Source organism: Artemia franciscana, unplaced genomic scaffold (genome assembly GCF_032884065.1).
Source record: "Artemia franciscana unplaced genomic scaffold, ASM3288406v1 PGA_scaffold_29, whole genome shotgun sequence".
In the NCBI taxonomy this organism is placed as follows: domain Eukaryota; kingdom Metazoa; phylum Arthropoda; class Branchiopoda; order Anostraca; family Artemiidae; genus Artemia; species Artemia franciscana.
In genome coordinates, this window is record NW_027062660.1 from 66,477 (window position 1) to 84,792 (window position 18,316).

Sequence of the window (18,316 nt, forward strand, 5' to 3'; positions counted from 1 at the left end):
GCCATCGTCATTTATATATCCCCTTTTGCACCCCGGCGTCCCCTTTGCAGTTATGTCCCTGTGTCCCGGTCGTCATTTATATTCCCTGTGTCCCGGTCGTCATTTGTGTCCCGGTGTTCCAGTCTGTGATTTCTCTTTGAGTGTCCCGGGCGTCATTTATATTCCTTGTGTCCCGGTGTCCCGGTCGTCATTTATATCCCCCTGTGCCCCCCGGCGTCCCCATTGTAGTTGTGTCCCTGTGTCCCGGTCGTCATTTATATTCCCTGTGTCCCGGTCGTCATTTGTATCCCGGTGTCCCGGTCTGTATATACATTCGTTTTTTAGTTTTGTTTTTCTCCTTTATTTTTTTCCTTTTTTCCTTTTTTTCTTTTTTAGTTTATTTAGATTTTTAGATTTTTAGTTTTTTTATTAGTTTTTAGTTTTTTTGTAGTTTTTACCATTTCTTAGTTTTTTTAGTTTTTTTTTTTTTACTTATGTCCTGGTCGTCATTTATACTCCCTGTGTCCCGGTCGTCATTTGTGTCTTGGTGCTTTGTTGATTGCTAATTTATATTATATTTATATTTATATTTTTTATATTTATTAATATTTTTTTAGTTTTCTTTTTCTCTTATTTTTCAGTTTTTTCCTTTTTTTTAGTTTTTTCTTTTTTAGTTTTTAGTTTTTTTTTAGTTTTTTACCTTTTTTTAGTTTTTTTAGTTTTTTTAGTTTTTTAGCTTTTTTAGTTTTTTTATTAGTTTTTAGTTTTTTTTTTAGTTTTTGCCTTTTTTTAGTTTTTTCAGTTTTTTTTAGTTTTTTGTTTTTTACCTTTTTTTAGTTTTTTTTAGTTTTTTAGCTTTTTTAGTTTTTTTCTTTTTAGTTTTTTTTTGTAGTTTTTACCTTTTTTAGTTTTTTTTCTTCTTTTGTATTAGTGTGAAATAATTCAGACGTCATATGCGGACAAACACGACGTCACTCGACAGACAGACAGACAGACATAACCCAGAAAACAACTTATTTTTATATATATTTATTCATATTTTTTAGTTTTCTTTTTCTCTTTTATTTTTCAGTTTTTTCCTTTTTTTTAGTTTTTTTCTTTTTTAGTTTTTAGTTTTTTTTAGTTTTTTACCTTTTTTTAGTTTTTTTTTAGTTTTTTTAGTTTTTTAGCTTTTTTAGTTTTTTTATTAGTTTTTATTTTTTTTCTAGTTTTTGCCTTTTTTTATTTTTTTCAGTTTTTTTTTAGTTATTAGATTTTTACCTTTTTTTAGTTTTTTTTAGTTTTTTAGCTTTTTAGTTTTTTTTTCTTTTTAGTTTTTTTTTGTAGTTTTTACCTTTTTTAGTTTTTTTCTTCTTTTGTATTAGTGTGAAATAATTCAGACGTCATATGCGGACAAACATGACGTCACCTGATCCATCCACAGATCCACACACAGACAACTTACCTATAATACCTAGATCAACTCCTGCAGACGAAATGAATGCTTGCCTGAAAAATTCTAATTTATGGGCACACGTAGAAACATTTTTATTAATATTTTTTTAGTTTTCTTTTTCTCTTATTTTTCAGTTTTTTCCTTTTTTTTAGTTTTTTCTTTTTTAGTTTTTAGTTTTTTTTTAGTTTTTTACCTTTTTTTAGTTTTTTTAGTTTTTTTAGTTTTTTAGCTTTTTTAGTTTTTTTATTAGTTTTTAGTTTTTTTTTTTAGTTTTTGCCTTTTTTTAGTTTTTTCAGTTTTTTTTAGTTTTTTGTTTTTTACCTTTTTTTAGTTTTTTTTAGTTTTTTAGCTTTTTTAGTTTTTTTCTTTTTAGTTTTTTTTGTAGTTTTTACCTTTTTTAGTTTTTTTTCTTCTTTTGTATTAGTGTGAAATAATTCAGACGTCATATGCGGACAAACACGACGTCACTCGACAGACAGACAGACAGACATAACCCAGAAAACAACTTATTTTTATATATATTTATTCATATTTTTTTAGTTTTCTTTTTCTCTTTTATTTTTCAGTTTTTTCCTTTTTTTTAGTTTTTTTCTTTTTTAGTTTTTAGTTTTTTTTAGTTTTTTACCTTTTTTTAGTTTTTTTTTAGTTTTTTTAGTTTTTTAGCTTTTTTAGTTTTTTTATTAGTTTTTATTTTTTTTCTAGTTTTTGCCTTTTTTTATTTTTTTCAGTTTTTTTTTAGTTATTAGATTTTTACCTTTTTTTAGTTTTTTTTAGTTTTTTAGCTTTTTAGTTTTTTTTTCTTTTTAGTTTTTTTTTGTAGTTTTTACCTTTTTTAGTTTTTTTCTTCTTTTGTATTAGTGTGAAATAATTCAGACGTCATATGCGGACAAACACGACGTCACTCGACAGACAGACAGACAGACATAACCCAGAAAACAACTTATTTTTATATATATTTATTCATATTTTTTTAGTTTTCTTTTTCTCTTTTATTTTTCAGTTTTTTCCTTTTTTTTAGTTTTTTTCTTTTTTAGTTTTTAGTTTTTTTTAGTTTTTTACCTTTTTTTAGTTTTCTTTAGTTTTTTTAGTTTTTTAGCTTTTTTAGTTTTTTTATTAGTTTTTATTTTTTTTCTAGTTTTTGCCTTTTTTTATTTTTTTCAGTTTTTTTTTAGTTATTAGATTTTTACCTTTTTTTAGTTTTTTTTAGTTTTTTAGCTTTTTAGTTTTTTTTTCTTTTTAGTTTTTTTTGTAGTTTTTACCTTTTTTAGTTTTTTTCTTCTTTTGTATTAGTGTGAAATAATTCAGACGTCATATGCGGACAAACATGACGTCACCTGATCCATCCACAGATCCACACACAGACAACTTATTTTTATATATATAGATATATATATATATATATATATATATATATATATATATATATATATATATATATATATATATATATATATATATATATATATATATATATATATATATATATATATATATATATACATATATATATATATATATATATATATATATATAGCTTCTTGTTTAGCTTCTTGCTTTCAATGAAGTGTTAGTTTTGCATAACTCCAACAAATAATTGGGAATTACTATCAGTTTTCTTTGACCTATTCATGTTATAGATACATGTTTCATAGACCGAAAAGCAATATTTTTTTTTCCTTTATGTTTTCCTCTTTACTTCCATAAAAAACTTGAGTTGCCATGTAATTTGCTTCTTTTTGGTGCAAAACAAAACAAGCAACGAGTTCTATACCTAACTTACGTAAATGATACAGAAATTAGTTAGTGGTATGTTTTGTTGAAATGTAGCATTATGCATAGGTTTTACTTTTGATTTCATTTAAACTTTAACAGAAATATATGTCGGTTGGCCATTATAGGTAAAATTTCTGTGAGGCTAATGGGTAAGTATTCCGGGGGATGATTTATGTATTGTCAACAGAATCATTCTGGAAATAGTTAAGGATATGCTGTGATCACATGACTATAAAGAAGGATTTGAAGGGCTTTCAACTTTTGTGATTTAAAATAGTGTTGTTTCCAGTTTTCAAAATCACTCCTTTCCAGTTATGTCCCGTAACGGCATCCATATGGCATTTAAATTTGTCCCCATCAGTGTCGATTTACGAAAAGTACTTGATATTTAACATTTATATGATCCTTAGTTTATATTTCCCGCCCATTTCTTGTGTATGAGGAAAATAAAGACATGAAGAAAAAGAGGTACATTAATGATATGTTTCTATAGTTTTCTATATATCTTCTGTTTTCTATATTTTAAATATGTTTTCTATATGCAAAAATGGGGTTTTACTTGTTTTTAATGTGGAGAACTGCAGACTTCTGACTGAATATTTGTTGCAATGTGCCTCTATATGCCTCCATCCTGACATTCTTTAAAGTACGTATAGTTAAAGTACAAAATAGTACAAAGTTAAGTACTTAAGGTAGTACCTTAAACCTTTAAAGTACATACAAAGCCTGGAGACAAAACTTCTTCTTGAATGTAATCCGAAAGATGGCATAGGAGCCTTGGCACTAGTAAGAATAGTTATTCATACCCTTATTCATTTTTGAGGCTTGGGGCAACTCATTCATATATTTTGCGGCTAGCTTGAACTAAAATTTGACAAAGGTTCCCGAGAAAAAAAGGTCGCTAGGGTATTCCTTTAGACCAATCAAAAAATTGCCAAATCTAAAACACTTGCCAAACAATGAAAGGTTGGAAAGGATTGACCTAATGTCATTCTAAAAAGACGTTGTGATTGAAATATAATTTTCTATAATAAAATACCTCCACTCTAACTCTAACAAAAGCATCTTATTTGAGTAACGATTCAGATTTGGAAGGACTCAACTTAATATAATTTGAAACAAGGCGGTATTTCTTGACTGTGAATTTTTCACTTCAATTTTTCACTTTAAATTTGAAATAAGGCGGTATTTCTTGACTGTGAATTTTTCACTTAAATTTGTCACTTAAATTTTTCACTTAAAATTTGAAACAAGGTGGTATTTCTTGACTGTGAATTTTTCACTTAAATTTTTCACTTAAGTTTTTCACTTAAAATTTGAAACAAGGCGGTATTTTTTGACTGTGAATTTTTCACTTAAAATTTGAAACAAGGCGGTATTTCTTGACTGTGAATTTTTCACTTAAATTTTTCATTTAAATTTTTCGCTTAAATTTTTCACTTAAGTTTTTCACTTAAATTTCTCAGCTTTGACTTTCACTGAGTCCTTCTCCCTCCTTTTAAAAGGAATCTTTCAAAACTTCCCATAGCGAGACTTGGGACATAAAGAGCTTAGAGAATCGAAGCAGAATCGTCAAGGATGATTTGCAGAAATTCTAACTCTATTTTATTGCATATTTTAATACTGACTAATAACCACGTTGAAAATTTTCAAATTTATTCTGGTAAATATATATGTTACTGCGAATATCCTCAAATTGGTGAATGTCGACATTCACCGGTGAATGTCCGAAATGCCTTTTTTTCTTCTTGGATTTAGTCTGGGTTGCCAGTCAACTTTTTTAATTCAATACAAGGTCTGATGATGCCTGGTTAAGTTAGATAAGATTTGGCTAGGTTAGGTTAGGCTGGGTTAGCTTAGGTCACGTTTTAAACCCATTTCTGATATTTAAAATTAAATTTAACCTAATCTACCCTAATTTAACTTAATCTAACCTAAACTAACATAATATAACCTAATTTTAACTTTTACCATCAAAGCTTGCGTAAGACTGAAAAAAGTGACTCGCAAAGCTAATTGAATCCAAGCAGAGAAAAAGAAATTTCGGACATTCGCCGGTTAATTTCGACATTAACCAGATTTCAGACATTCATGATAACATATACATGGTGTCATGGGTGACATAGGGACAATATGAAAATACTACTCGATATATCTTTTATGATCCGTCTAAATATAATAATCATTTCACTTGTAAAACAGAAAGCAGGTCGACGGTAGAGATGGGAGGATGTATAAAAGAAAGATTTAATTTGAACTTCCTTGAAGGGTGTAAAGATGGAGGCTTTGAATGGATGAGGAGCGTGCGTAGCTGTGTTGGCCTCAGGCGGCTTGGTGCTACGGGAGTTATTGATAGTAGTGGTGGTGGTTTCACTTGTATCCTTCCCCTTTATAGTCCCATATATAAACATAACGAGTATATTTTTCTGTTGTTTTGCAATTTGTCGATGCTTTGTTTATTTGTAAAGGGGTTATCTGAACTGTTAAAACTATTTGGTCTATATCTGAATATATTAGGCCAATCTGTCTATCTATATAAAAATAAGTTGTCTTTGTGTCTGTGTGTCGAGTGACGCCATGTCATCAGGTCGTCATGTCGTCATTATGACGATGACGTCATTAAAGGTATTTAAGACATTCGTTCACGGAAAAATGTTTAATTGTAAAATGACTGAAGAACCTACAATGTCAACAGCCGAGGAAGCTGCTCAAAGAGTCTATACCAAAAAACTTGCTGCTGATAGAGAAAGTAAGAATAGAAAGCGTGCCGAGGAATCACAAGAGCAACGCGAAACCAGACTTGCTGCTAAAAGAGAAAGTGAAAAAGAAGGCGTGCCGAGGAATCACAAGAACAGCTAGAAAACAGGCTTGCGGCTGATAGAGCAAGTAAGAACAGAAAGCGTGCCGAGGAATCACAAGAGCAACGCGAAACCAGACTTGCTGCTAAAAGAGAAAGTGAAAAAAGAAGGCGTGCCGAGGAATCACAAGAACAGCAAGGAAACAGGCTTGCGGCTGATAGAGATAGTAAGAAAAGAAAGCGTGCCGAGGAATCACAAGAGCAACCTGAAAATTATCGCCTGACATTCAGGTACAGCCCAGTCGATGATTATAGCTTGAGTAGATGTGTTCAAGTCGGGACTATGTCAAAAATTTTTTCTATATCAAGGCCTTGAAATTCAATGGTGAAACAATGGGAATGTGTTGCGCCTCAGGAAAAGTTAAACTTCCTCTATTGGCTGCACCACCAGAGCCATTGAAGACTTTGTTTACTGGAACTACGTCAGAATAAAATATAACTCATGTTTCCAAATGACGTCGTTTGGTGCCCAAATGGAAAATCCAGGTCAATTTATGCCTACTTTCAAAGTAAAAGGGCAAATTTATCATAAAGCTGGGTCCCTTCTACCATTCTCAGGCGAGAATCATAAATTTTTACAATTGTACTTCATCAGTGATAGAACTTCTGAATTGAATGCACGTTGCGAAATTTCTCCCAACGTTGAAAGGACAATCGTTTCCCAATTGCAACATCTTTTCCACGAAAATGATAATTTAGTGTGTCTGTTCAAAACAGCCATCGATTTGACGCCTACTGATACGCATAAAATTGTTATATCCGCTGACAAAACGCCTCCTGGCCAACATGTGCGTAGATACAATGCTCCAACTATCGACGAAGTGGCAATCGTTATGGTCGGTGATCAATTTTTACCTCGAGATATTTTTCTTCATAAGTGAAACGCTCAGTTGGTAAGAATTGCTGAAACTCATCGATGCTACGATGCCCTACAATATCCTATCATTTTTTTGGGATGGAGCCGACGGCTATCACTTTAATATTAAATTCATGAATCCAGCCATTAATAAAGAAATGAATAAGAAATGCAATGCAATGCATTATTATTCCTATAGACTAATGATTCGGCAGGATGAAGACAATTATATTTTAAAATGCCGTCAATTGTTTCACCAATACGTCGTTGATATGTATGCAAAAATTGAATCAGAACGTTTGCTATATATCCGTCTGAATCAGACCAAGCTCCGCTCTGAACAATACATTCATTTGCGAGATGCAGTTGTAAATGACGGTAATACCACAAACGTTGGAAGATTAACGATTTTACCTTCGTCATATGCTGGCAGTTCCCGTCATATGCATGAATATGCTCAAGATGCTATTGCGTATGTTCGTCTCTATGGTCGTCCAGATTTATTTATTACATTTACATGTAATCAATCTTGGGACGAGATACAGCAGATTTTACTTCAAGGACAATCGGCGGTTCATAGACATGACATTACGGCCCGTGTCTTCCGGCAAAAGTTGAAATCACTGATAAACTACATAGTAAAACTTGAAGTGTTTGGGTCAGTGCGATGCTGGATGTACTCAGTGGAATGGCAAAAACGAGGTTTGCCACACGCACATATACTAATCTGGCTACATAATAAAATTACTTCTGTGTGTCTGTCGAGTGACGTCATGTTTTTGTGTCGACTGACGTCATGTTTGTCGACTGACGAAATTACAGACCGGGACATCGGGACACAAATGACGACCGGGACACCGGGACATAGGGAATATACCATCGACAAAGCACCGGGACACAAATGACGACCGGGACACAGGGAATATAAATGACGACCAGGACACTCAAAGAGAAATTACAGACCGGGACACCGAAATACAAATGACGACCGGGACAAAAATGACGACCGGGACACCGGGACACAGGGAATATAAATGACGACCGCGACACTCAAAGAGAAATTACAGACTGGGACACCCTGACACAAATGACGACCGGGACACAGGGAAACAACAACAACGGGGACGCCGGGGGGCACAGGGGGATATATAAATGACGACGGGGACACAGGGAATGTTCGATTAGCAATCACCTTCAACAAAGCACAAGGGCAATCATTAGAATAATGAGGTATAGATCTGAACACAGATTGTTTTTCCCATGGACAATTTTATGTTGCATGTTCAAGAGTCGGTAAACCTGACAATCTATTTATATGCACAGACAGTGGGACAGCCAAGAATGTTGTATGTTCGCAAGTTTTACGTAGTTAAATATATATATATATATATATATATATATATATATATATATATATATATATATATATATATATATATATATATATATATATATATATATATATATATATATTCACAGGTGGGACACAGGGGGACACAACTATAATGGCGCGTAACGACTTACGCGCGCGGGGAGGCTTGGGGGGCGCGAAGCGCCCCCACCTTCTAGGTGTTGGGATGGAAATGTATATAAATATATATATATATATATATATATATATATATACATATATATATATATATATATATATATATATATATATATATATATATATATATATATATATATATATATATATATATATATATATATATATATATATATATATATATATATATGTATATATATATATATGTATATATATATATATATATATATATATATATATATATATATATATATATATATATATATATATATATTTATTCCCAGGTGGGCCACAGGGACACAACTACAATGGCGCGTACCTAATATGGTACGTAACGACTTACGCGCGCGGGGGGCTTGGGGGGGGGGCGCGAAGCGCCCCCACCAACTAGGTGTTGGTGTGGCGCGAAGCGCCACCCTAACAGCTAGTATTATTTAAAAATGATGTGTGGATGGGGATAACAGATGGAAGTAAGCATGATTGTGTGATTAAAAAAACATGCTGCATTGGAAAGAAGAATTTTGTTGCTTTATTTTTTTTTTATAGTCTTGTACAAACCTATATCCTAGGGCTATACATGGGACCATAAGGATCAGGGATGCGTTTGCTAGTGAAATAATTATTATATTTGGAAACAACTCAAAAATCCGCATCGAGTTGTGTCTTCACCCTGCTCCTGTGTTACCAAAGAAATCATTTACATTTTTACCTTTATTTTATATTATAATTTTTAAAAATAAATTTTTACTTGTGGTTTTATGACAACTTATAATATTGATAAGAGTACTTTTACATTGATGGAAGTATGTTATACGCATTTTTGATTTTTCTGGTATGTATATGCTTGCCTTGTACTAGTTGAGCGAGTAAGCTATTTTCTATTCTTTTTTTTGGTTGTCTTTTGGCTTTTTTCTTGACTGTAGTTTGTTCTGTATATTTAAGTCAAAATTTTTGTGTTTGTAAGTTTAGATTTTTGTTGTATTTTGGCTTTATGGCACTTGGCATCTACCAAGTGACATACAGCGATCGCAAATTCTGTCGGTCTGTCTGTCGGTCGGTCTGTCCGTCTAGGTTTTGCTTGTTTAGGCACTTCCAGGTAAGCTAGGGGAGTGAAATTTGGCAGGCGTATCAGGAACCAGACCAGATTAAATAAAAAATTGTCGTTTCCCGATTTGACTATCTGGGGGGAGTGGGGGATGGTTAGATCGGAAGAATTACGAACGGGTGTTCGGATCTTAATGAAATTATATGTTTGGAAGGATATTATGTCTCAGAGCTTTTATTTTAAATCCCGACTTGATCTGGAGACATTGAGGGGAGTTTGGGGGACCTAGATCTTTGGAAAACGCTTAGAGTGGAGGGTGCAGTGGAGGGAAAATAAGCACAAGTCCCAGATACGTCATTGATATAACCGGAACGGATCTGCTCTGTTTGGGGGAGTTGGGGGGATGGTAGTTAATTCTGAAAAATTAGAAAAAAAATGGGTTACTTTTAACTTACGAAGGAGTGATAGGATCTTAGTGAAATTTGATGTTTGGAAGAACATCTTGTCTCAGAGCTCTTATTTTCAATCCCGACCGGACCTGGTGACTTTGGGGGGAGTTGGGGGAGGAAACCTAAAATCTTGGAAAACGCTTAGAGTGGAGGGATAGGGATGAAACTTGGTGGGGAAAATTAGCACAAGTCCTAGATATGTGATTGACATAACTGGAACGGATTTGCTGTGTTTGGGGGGGGGGTGTTAATTCTGAAAAATTAGAAAAAATGAGTTGTTTTTAACTTACGAAGAGTGATAGTATCTTAATGAAATTTGATTTTTAGAAGGATATTGTGTCTCAGAGCTCTTATTTGAAATCCCAACCGGTGAAATCCCAATCCGGTGATATAGGGGAAGTTGGAGGGGGGGACCTAAAATCTTGGAAAACGCTTTGAGTGGAGGGATCAGGATGAAACTCGGTGGGAAAAATAAGCACAAGTCCTAGATACGTGATTGACATAATCGGAACAAATCCGCTATCTTTGGGGGAGTTGAGAGGGGAAGGTTAATTCTAAAAAATTAGAAAAAATCAGGTATTTTTAACTTACGAAGGAGTGATCGGATCTTAATGAAATTTCATATTTAGAAGGACCTCGTAACTCAGATCTCTTATTTTAAATCCCGACCGGATCCAGTGTCATTGGGGGGGGGGGATCTTGGAAAACGCTTAAAGCGGAGAGATCAGGATGAAACTTAGTGGGAAGAATAAGCACAGATCCAAGATACGTGGCTGACATAACCGGACCGAATCCGCTCTCTTTAGTGGAGTTTGGGGGGGGGGGAGTAATTCGGAAAAATTAGAAAAAATTAGGTATTTGTAACTTCCGAACGGGTGATCGGATCTTAATGAAATTTGATATTTAGAAGAATCTTGTGCTTTAGAATTCTCATTTTAAATCCCGACCAGATTTGGTAACATTGGGGGGAGTTGGAGGGGGAAACCGTAATTCTTGGAAAACGTGAAAATCGACGAAAAAGTCTTACGAATGGGTGATCGGATCTTAATGAAACTTGATATATAGAAGAATCTTGTGTCTCAGATGCTCTATTTTCAATTCTAATCGGATCCGGGGACATAGAGGGTTGGGGGGGATGAACCGGAAATCTTGGAAAACGCTTAGAGTGGAGAGATCAGGATGAAACTTGATGGGAAGATAAGCACAAGTTATAGATACAAAATTGACATGATTGGAACGGATCCGTTCTCTTTGGAGGAGCTGGGGTTATTAATTACTCCGTATATTAAATGGGTTGTCCCCTCCGCAATACTTCGCTCTTTACGCTAAAGTTTTTAATTGTTTTAAAAAGTAGAATTGTGGCAAAGAGTCAAACTTTAGCGTAAAGAGCGAGGGATTGCGGAGGGGACAACCCATTTAATATACGGAGTAATTTCTGTTCGTTTTAAGTTTTAATGTCGCTCCTTACTTTCAGTTAAAAAAAAGAGTTTTTTTTATATTTAATTTCTGAACGTTTTTGAATTAAGGCATGTTTGATTTTGGCTCTCCGTACATAAATTATTAAAATGAAATTTGCATATTAATTCTTTTTTTGGCTAAATGGCTTTCTCTTAGTTTTTATCAGACGATTTTGAGAAATAAGGGGTGGGGAAAGAGGCCTAGTTGCCCTCCAATTTTTCGATTACTTAAAAAGGCAACTAGAACTTTTAATGGGGGTTTGCCCCTCGTTAATACCTCGCCCTTCACACTAAATCTTAAGTTTTGTCCCAATTCTTTAAGAATGACCCCTGAATCAGAAAGGCCGTAGAATAAATAGTTAAAATTACTACAAATACTTTAGCATAAAGAGCGAAGTATTTATCTCCTCCTGAATACCTCGCTCTTTATGCTAAATTATTTTTAGAACCCCTCATATGCGTAATAATCTCTGTTCGTTTTAAATTTTAATGCTACTCCTTACTTTCAATTGAAAAAACTTTCTCATGTTTATATTTTCATTGTTTTTTTTTAATAGTACTCCTAGAAAATCCTGCGCCCTTTTCATTGAATTTCTCTTCCCCCATGAAATATTCCTCCAAGTAAATATCCTCCCACATAGCCCCTCCCCTCAACCCCACACCCAAACCAAAGAAATCCCCCTGAAAACGTCGGTGCACTTCCCAATACCCATTACTGTATGTAAACATTGATCAAAGTTTGTAACTTGCAGCCCCTCTCCTTGGTGCCCTCCAATTTTTTTGGTCACTTAAAAAGGGCACTAGAACTTTTCATTTCCGTTAGAATGAGCCCTCTTGCAACACTCTAGGACCACTTGGTCGATACGATGACCCCTGGAAAAAAAAATAGCCTAAACACGCACCCGTGATCTGTCTTCTAGCAAAAAATACGAAATTCCACATTTTTGTAGATTGGACCTTTTTCTTTATGATTGTCTGATACGCTGAATGCGATGCTGTGATTTTCGTTAAGATCCTATGATTTTTAGGGGGTGTTTCCCCCTATTCTCCAAAATAAGGCAAATTTTTTCAGGCTCGTAACTTTTGATGAAAAAGACTAAATTTGATGAAACCTATATATTTAAAATCAGCATAAAAATCCGATTATTTTGATGTATCTTTTAGCATCGAAATTCCGTTTTTTAAAGTTTCGTTTACTATTGAGCCGGGTCGCTCCTCACTACAGTTCGTTACCACTAATTGTTTGATTTGATATTTAGAAGGAACTCATGTCTCAGAGCTCTTATTTCAGAGCCCGACCAAATATGTTGAAATTGGGGAGAGTTGGAGGGGAAAACCGGAAATCTTTGAAAATGCTTATAAATGTCGTAGATACGTGATTGACATTACCGGACTGGATCCGCTCTCGTTGGAGGAGTTAGGGGGTGGGTTCTAATGCTTTGGCTTGTTTGGTGCTTCTGGACGTGCTAGGACGATGAAAATTTTTAGGCGTATCAGGGAGTGTCACAAATCGACTTGATAAAGTCATTTTCCCCGATTCGACCATCTGATGGGCTGAAGGAAGAGGAAAAATTAGAAAAATTGAGATATTTTTAACTTACGAGTGGGTGAGCTGATCTTAATGAATTTTTATATTTAGAAGGAGCTCGTGACTCAGAGCTCTTATTTTAAACCCGAACGGTATTAAGCCTTTGGTTTTCCTTTTAAAGCAATCTATTGATTCTTAGATTTTTCTAGAGCTCATACTATATGAGCTTTTGGCTCTTCCGACCTTGTCACAAGTGCCATATGAGCTCTTAGCTCTTGTTTCATGAGTGTATTTTGTTCTCTATAGTTTAGTTAAAATTTTAACCTTTGTGATTTTAGCTAAAGACTGGGCTCTTTTACAGGATGGCCAGGACAAAGATGCAAAGATATTGAAGAAGAAAAAGAAGATTCACCATTTAGAAGGAATTGGGAGAAAAATTCGATTGACGAGGTCAAAGCATGCCCAGATGCGGAGTGAAGAGGAAAGCGAAACGCTAAGAGTTGAGCTGCGAAGTTTACTTCCTACGTCTTTACAGTAAGAATCTAATTTTCTTCACTAATTTTGTCCTTAACTCACATGTTAACTGCGTCTTTCAGAAGCTGAGAGAATTATGTCGCATAGACTACATCTGTCAAATATAAATAGCAAGTAATAGCAGTAAAATTTAAAAGATTCATCTATATTATTATTTCAAAAATCGATTTTTTACCCGGTGTTTGATCTGGACAGAACTGAGCATTATTCCTTTTTGTTTTAAATTATTAATGCATTCATTCATTTTTCTGTTAAATTTGTCGATCCTGTTAACCTAATTCGGTTGTATTTCGGTCCAAAATTATATTGTTTCTACCATATTAGTTTTTAAGCTAAAAATCCTGCTGAGCTATTCAGAAGCCAAACTAACTAATTTCATAAAACAGATTATAGAGAAATGATATAACTGAAAACCATTATGGGTAGTTTATGCTATATTAATCTGTAATGAGAAGAGGTTCATATTTTGTTAGTTTTACTTATATTTTTGGGTATTGAAAATGTGTTAAATTACATTTAGGTTTGGATATCCACACAGGAGTAACCTACTTGATAATATTTTGGCTGCCTTGTGAAATAATTTGTCGAGTGGAAACAAATTCTGCTTTTGTCTGCAGCTACGCAATTGTTCCAGTAATTTTGCTCCAAAAATTCTGGCGGCTTTTGGAAACTTCAAAATTAATTAACTTTAAAGTTTTTCGTTGTTTTGTAATTAACTTATTGAGTGGAAAATATGTTTCAGGGTGCCAGAATAGGTTTGGTCAAGAATAGGTCAGGGTGCAAGAATAGGTCAGGGTGCAAGAATATGTTTCAGGTTGCAAGAATAGCCTTGATCAAGAATAGGTCAGGTGCAAGAATAGTTCAGAATGCAAGAATAGGTCAGGGTGCAGTAATGTTTCAGGGTGCAAGAATAGGTCAGGATGCAAGAATAGGTCAGGGTGCAATAATATGTTTCAGGGTGCAAGAATAGGTTTGGTCAAGGAAAGGTCAGGTGCAAGAATAGGTCAGGATGCAAGAATAGGTCAGGGTGCAAGAATATGTTTCAGGGTGCAAGAATAAGTGCAAACTAAGTTGCTTAGACTGGGAATAAGTGAAGACGAAATTCATGTTGGATCACGAGAAGATCGATCAAGTGGGTAGCTTCACTTACCTAGGTAGTATTATTAATAAAGATGATGGGTGCAATGGAGGTACTAAAAGCTGAATAGCCAAGGCCCAGAGAATATTTTAACAGTCGAAACAATTTTGGAAGGATTGGAAGATAAGTCTACGAGCCACTGTTAGAACATTGAAAGGTACAGTGATGACAGGGGTCAAGTATGGTTTAGAAGCGTGGGCGCTCTGGAAAACGGAAGAGGATTTGCTGGATGGTTTCTAGAGAAATTGCCTACGGGTTGTTTTGGATACCCGACTGACCGACCTTATCTCAAACACTAAACTGTACGAACAGTGCGGTTCAACCTCGCTTGTATGGCTATAATGAGAAAAAGGTTGAGGTGGCGTGTACACGTTCTGCAGATGAAGAATGATATATTGCCAAAATTATCTTTTTGGGCCAAACCATCTTGGGCCAAACGAAAATCAGGTCATCCTGGAATGGGGGGAGAGGAGGTCGTATGGAAATATTTGAGGGAAACTAAGATTTCTTGGTAGGGGGTAAAGAGGGATGCTCTAATAGATTTGGATTGCTGTATTGGCTGTATTGGCCTCAGGCGGCTTGGTGCGGGAGTAACTTGTTAGCAGTAGTAGCAATGAGTGAAGAAAAAATCAATTTTTGTCTCCCAGCTACGCAATAGTTCCGATGGTTTTACTTTAGAAATTTTGATGGCGTCTGTAAATTTTTAAATTGATTAACTTTAGAAATTGTTGGTTGCTTTGTCATTAATTGACTGAACCGAGAAAAATTCATCTTTGTCTTACATTTAAGCAATTTTACCGGTAATTTTGTTTTAGAAATTTTGGCCGCTTTTGAAAATATGAAAATTACATTGGAATTAATTACTCACCTATATTGGCTTGATTGCTAGATTATATGAGTAGAAAAAATGTTCAACTTTTGTCTGGCAGCTGCACAATTCCTATGGTAATTTTAATGTAGTAATTTCTTTGCTTTTGAATGTTTAAAAATTAATTATTTCAGAAATTTCGGTCGCTTTGTCGTATAATAATTTATTGAGCGAAAAGAAAAAAAAAAAATCAACTTTCGTCTGGCAGCTGCATAATTGTTCCGGTAATTTTACTTTAGAAATTTAGTTGCTTTTTGGTATGTTTAATTAATTACTTTAAAGATTTCGGTTGCTTTGTCAAATAATGCATTAAGCAGAAAGAATTCAACTTACGTCTGGCAGCCAGGTAATTGTTCCGGTAATTTTACTTGAGAAATTTTAGTTCCTTTGTCAAATAATTTTTTAGTAGAAAAATTTAGCTTTTGTCAGACAGGTACGTAATTTTTCCGGTAATATATTTTTGTTGCAGCAGTAACGGAAAACGTTGTTTAACTTTTTTCTATACAGCACCATCAAACATGGAAGCAACAAGTAAGGTTTGAGCTTTGTCCAATTCTAGCTTTTACTACATCGAAATTTTCTAAAGATGGTATATGACTCATTGTTCGTGTCGACAACGATGCCGATCAAGAAAAAATCAGGAGAGAGAAGCACTTTATATTTTGCACTGTCTACCCAGGGTAACCCGATTAGAAGAATACTTTAGAAGGATTAGGGGGGTGTTAGTCCTACGTTTGTAGGTTTGAGTTGATTATTCATAATAATATATGTTCGTTTTCGGGCCCTTGTATAAGCGGCTATTGGACTCATGTCATTTCCAAAGGCATAGTTATTGGAGTTTCCGACTATTTTGAGCAAAATGGCTATCTCAAAATCTTGATCTAATGTATTTACAGCCGAGGAGGCGAATGGGAGGGCAGCCAAAAAGAATGTGAAAGGGAGACTGTTTGCCTCCCAATCACTTTTGACTGATCAAAAGAAGGCGAGAACTTGCAATTTCAAATCAAATGACCCTCTCTCCTAATATTTCGTAGTTAACTCCTTACACGCGAAGTGGCCTGTAAAAAAGAAAACTTTCAAGTCAGGTCACTCTTTACCGAGGCAGTGCTTTTACACTGCATATAAAAAGCTAGATTTTTACCTTTTGAATGGATCCTATATGGAAAAAAAATTTGAACTTAAGAATGTGTTGCAAGGACAAAAAATTGCAGACAATACATAATTTGGGCAATAAATTTCTTTTTCAAAGGTATTTGCCATTTTTTATCATCCCTTTTGTTTTGTTGGGATCCTCAAAAACCTTCAAAGTTGAGCCCCATTCAAGTGCTCTGATGGTAAATCTAAAAACTCTAGAAGTGTAACTTCATCAAACCAGAGTGGGTTTCTTATGTTTTTAAAGACTGCTTTCGGGAACCAATAATTTCTTCTTTTTTTTTCATTGGGCTTTATTGCATCCTTGCTTTTGAATCGAACTTGTGAGAGAGTCAGAAAATTGATCTCAAATTCTTAAAAAGTTTTGATTAAAAAAAAAATTCTTCTAGGCGACAAAATGAAGGACTTAATGAATGTGATGAATCAGACATAAGAGCTGCTAATCAGAATGGCAAAATTCGGCAACAGGATTTGAAGAGCTGCGAAGTATCAGTTATAAATGAATTTCTTGACAACCATTCAGATAGTGTCTTGGTAAACCTCATGTGGGAGTTGTTAAACACACTCTCAGACAAGTGGGAGATGGTTTGGCCAGTAGAGCTAAGCTCCGCCTTTTGCGAGCTTTACACAAGAGTCATGACACACAGACGTCATCCTGATGTCATACATAGCTATTTGGGTGATCAAAGCATCCTTCAAGATATTAGAGTTTGTCTGCTCAGTTGTGAGTTGCGTATTGCAACTAGAATGTGTATTGAGCATGACGATTTAAGCATTTTTGCTGATCCACTTACTTGTGATCTGACTTATTTAACACAAATCCTGTTAGTGAAAGAGTCCCTCTTTGAAACAAATGATCTTTTGCTTTTGCGCCTGCGTGCACATTATGCACAATTTAATCACTTTAAATCACTGGGGTGGTTACGACAGGGTCAGTTTGCTGCTGAAGTAGTTCTAAATATTTTTGATGATTTGAAGAAGCTGAAGGCAAATGCTGATGGATTTTTCATTAAAGATAAATTAGGTACATCTTTTATAACAGAAAGTATGTGCGAAGCGAACCTTGACGTTATCAAAAGAAGTGCTCAAATGTCAAATCTTATTGAGCTGTTCGAGAAACGCCAGTATTCACGAATCGTTGAACTAGTAAAGTGGAGTTTCCAAATTTCAAAGAAGGTTAGATCAAAAGGATTTGAACGATCCAATGAAATTGCTATTTTTATTGAAGCACTTTTTGAAATGAAAGAATATAAGGTGAGTCTTTATTCGTATTGAAATACCTTATAATATGTGCTAATCAAAAGTATAATGCCTTTTCGTTATTCTGATTAGAATTTACCTATGCTGCAAGGTTAGTTAAGATTCTGTAAATATATGGAATGTGTTAGGTTACGTTTTACGGTTGAACGATGATCGATTGGTGAAATCTAGCTTCTTGCCCATCTATGTGGAGCCAAATGCGATTGCCTTTTCTAGACTAATTAAGATGTTGCGTACCAACTGTAGAAAGTAATGGATATTTTAAGCAAACCTTTTGCTAAATCAACAAATTTTTGACTCAGTAAATGACGTAATTTTAAGTTTAACCAGTCCAAAGGAAACCTTCTCACAATTTTAAAAGACTTGATTTCAGGCCGGAAATCTGAAACCGGAAAAGACCGAAATCAAGTTCCCAGCAACCTAATAAGTTACCAGA

General features: G+C 34.4%; 1 protein-coding gene and 1 long non-coding RNA gene across 2 annotated transcripts; one reads left to right on the forward strand and one right to left on the reverse strand.

Moving 5' to 3' along the window:
- Positions 1-507: 507 nt before the first annotated feature.
- Positions 508-2,828, reverse strand: LOC136041559 (uncharacterized). Its single transcript, XR_010621055.1, has 2 exons — positions 1,111-2,828; positions 508-1,058 (listed from the first exon to the last, which is right to left on the reverse strand). It is a non-coding gene; the product is annotated as an uncharacterized LOC136041559 (long non-coding RNA).
- A 2,581-nt stretch (positions 2,829-5,409) lies between these two features.
- On the forward strand, positions 5,410-17,910 carry LOC136041562 (uncharacterized). The gene is made up of 3 exons (XM_065726248.1): positions 5,410-5,563; positions 13,267-13,462; positions 17,010-17,910. The coding sequence occupies exons 1-3, from the start codon at positions 5,410-5,412 to the stop codon at positions 17,893-17,895; spliced, it is 1,236 nt and encodes a 411-aa protein (XP_065582320.1). The 3' UTR covers positions 17,896-17,910.
- Positions 17,911-18,316: the final 406 nt, after the last annotated feature.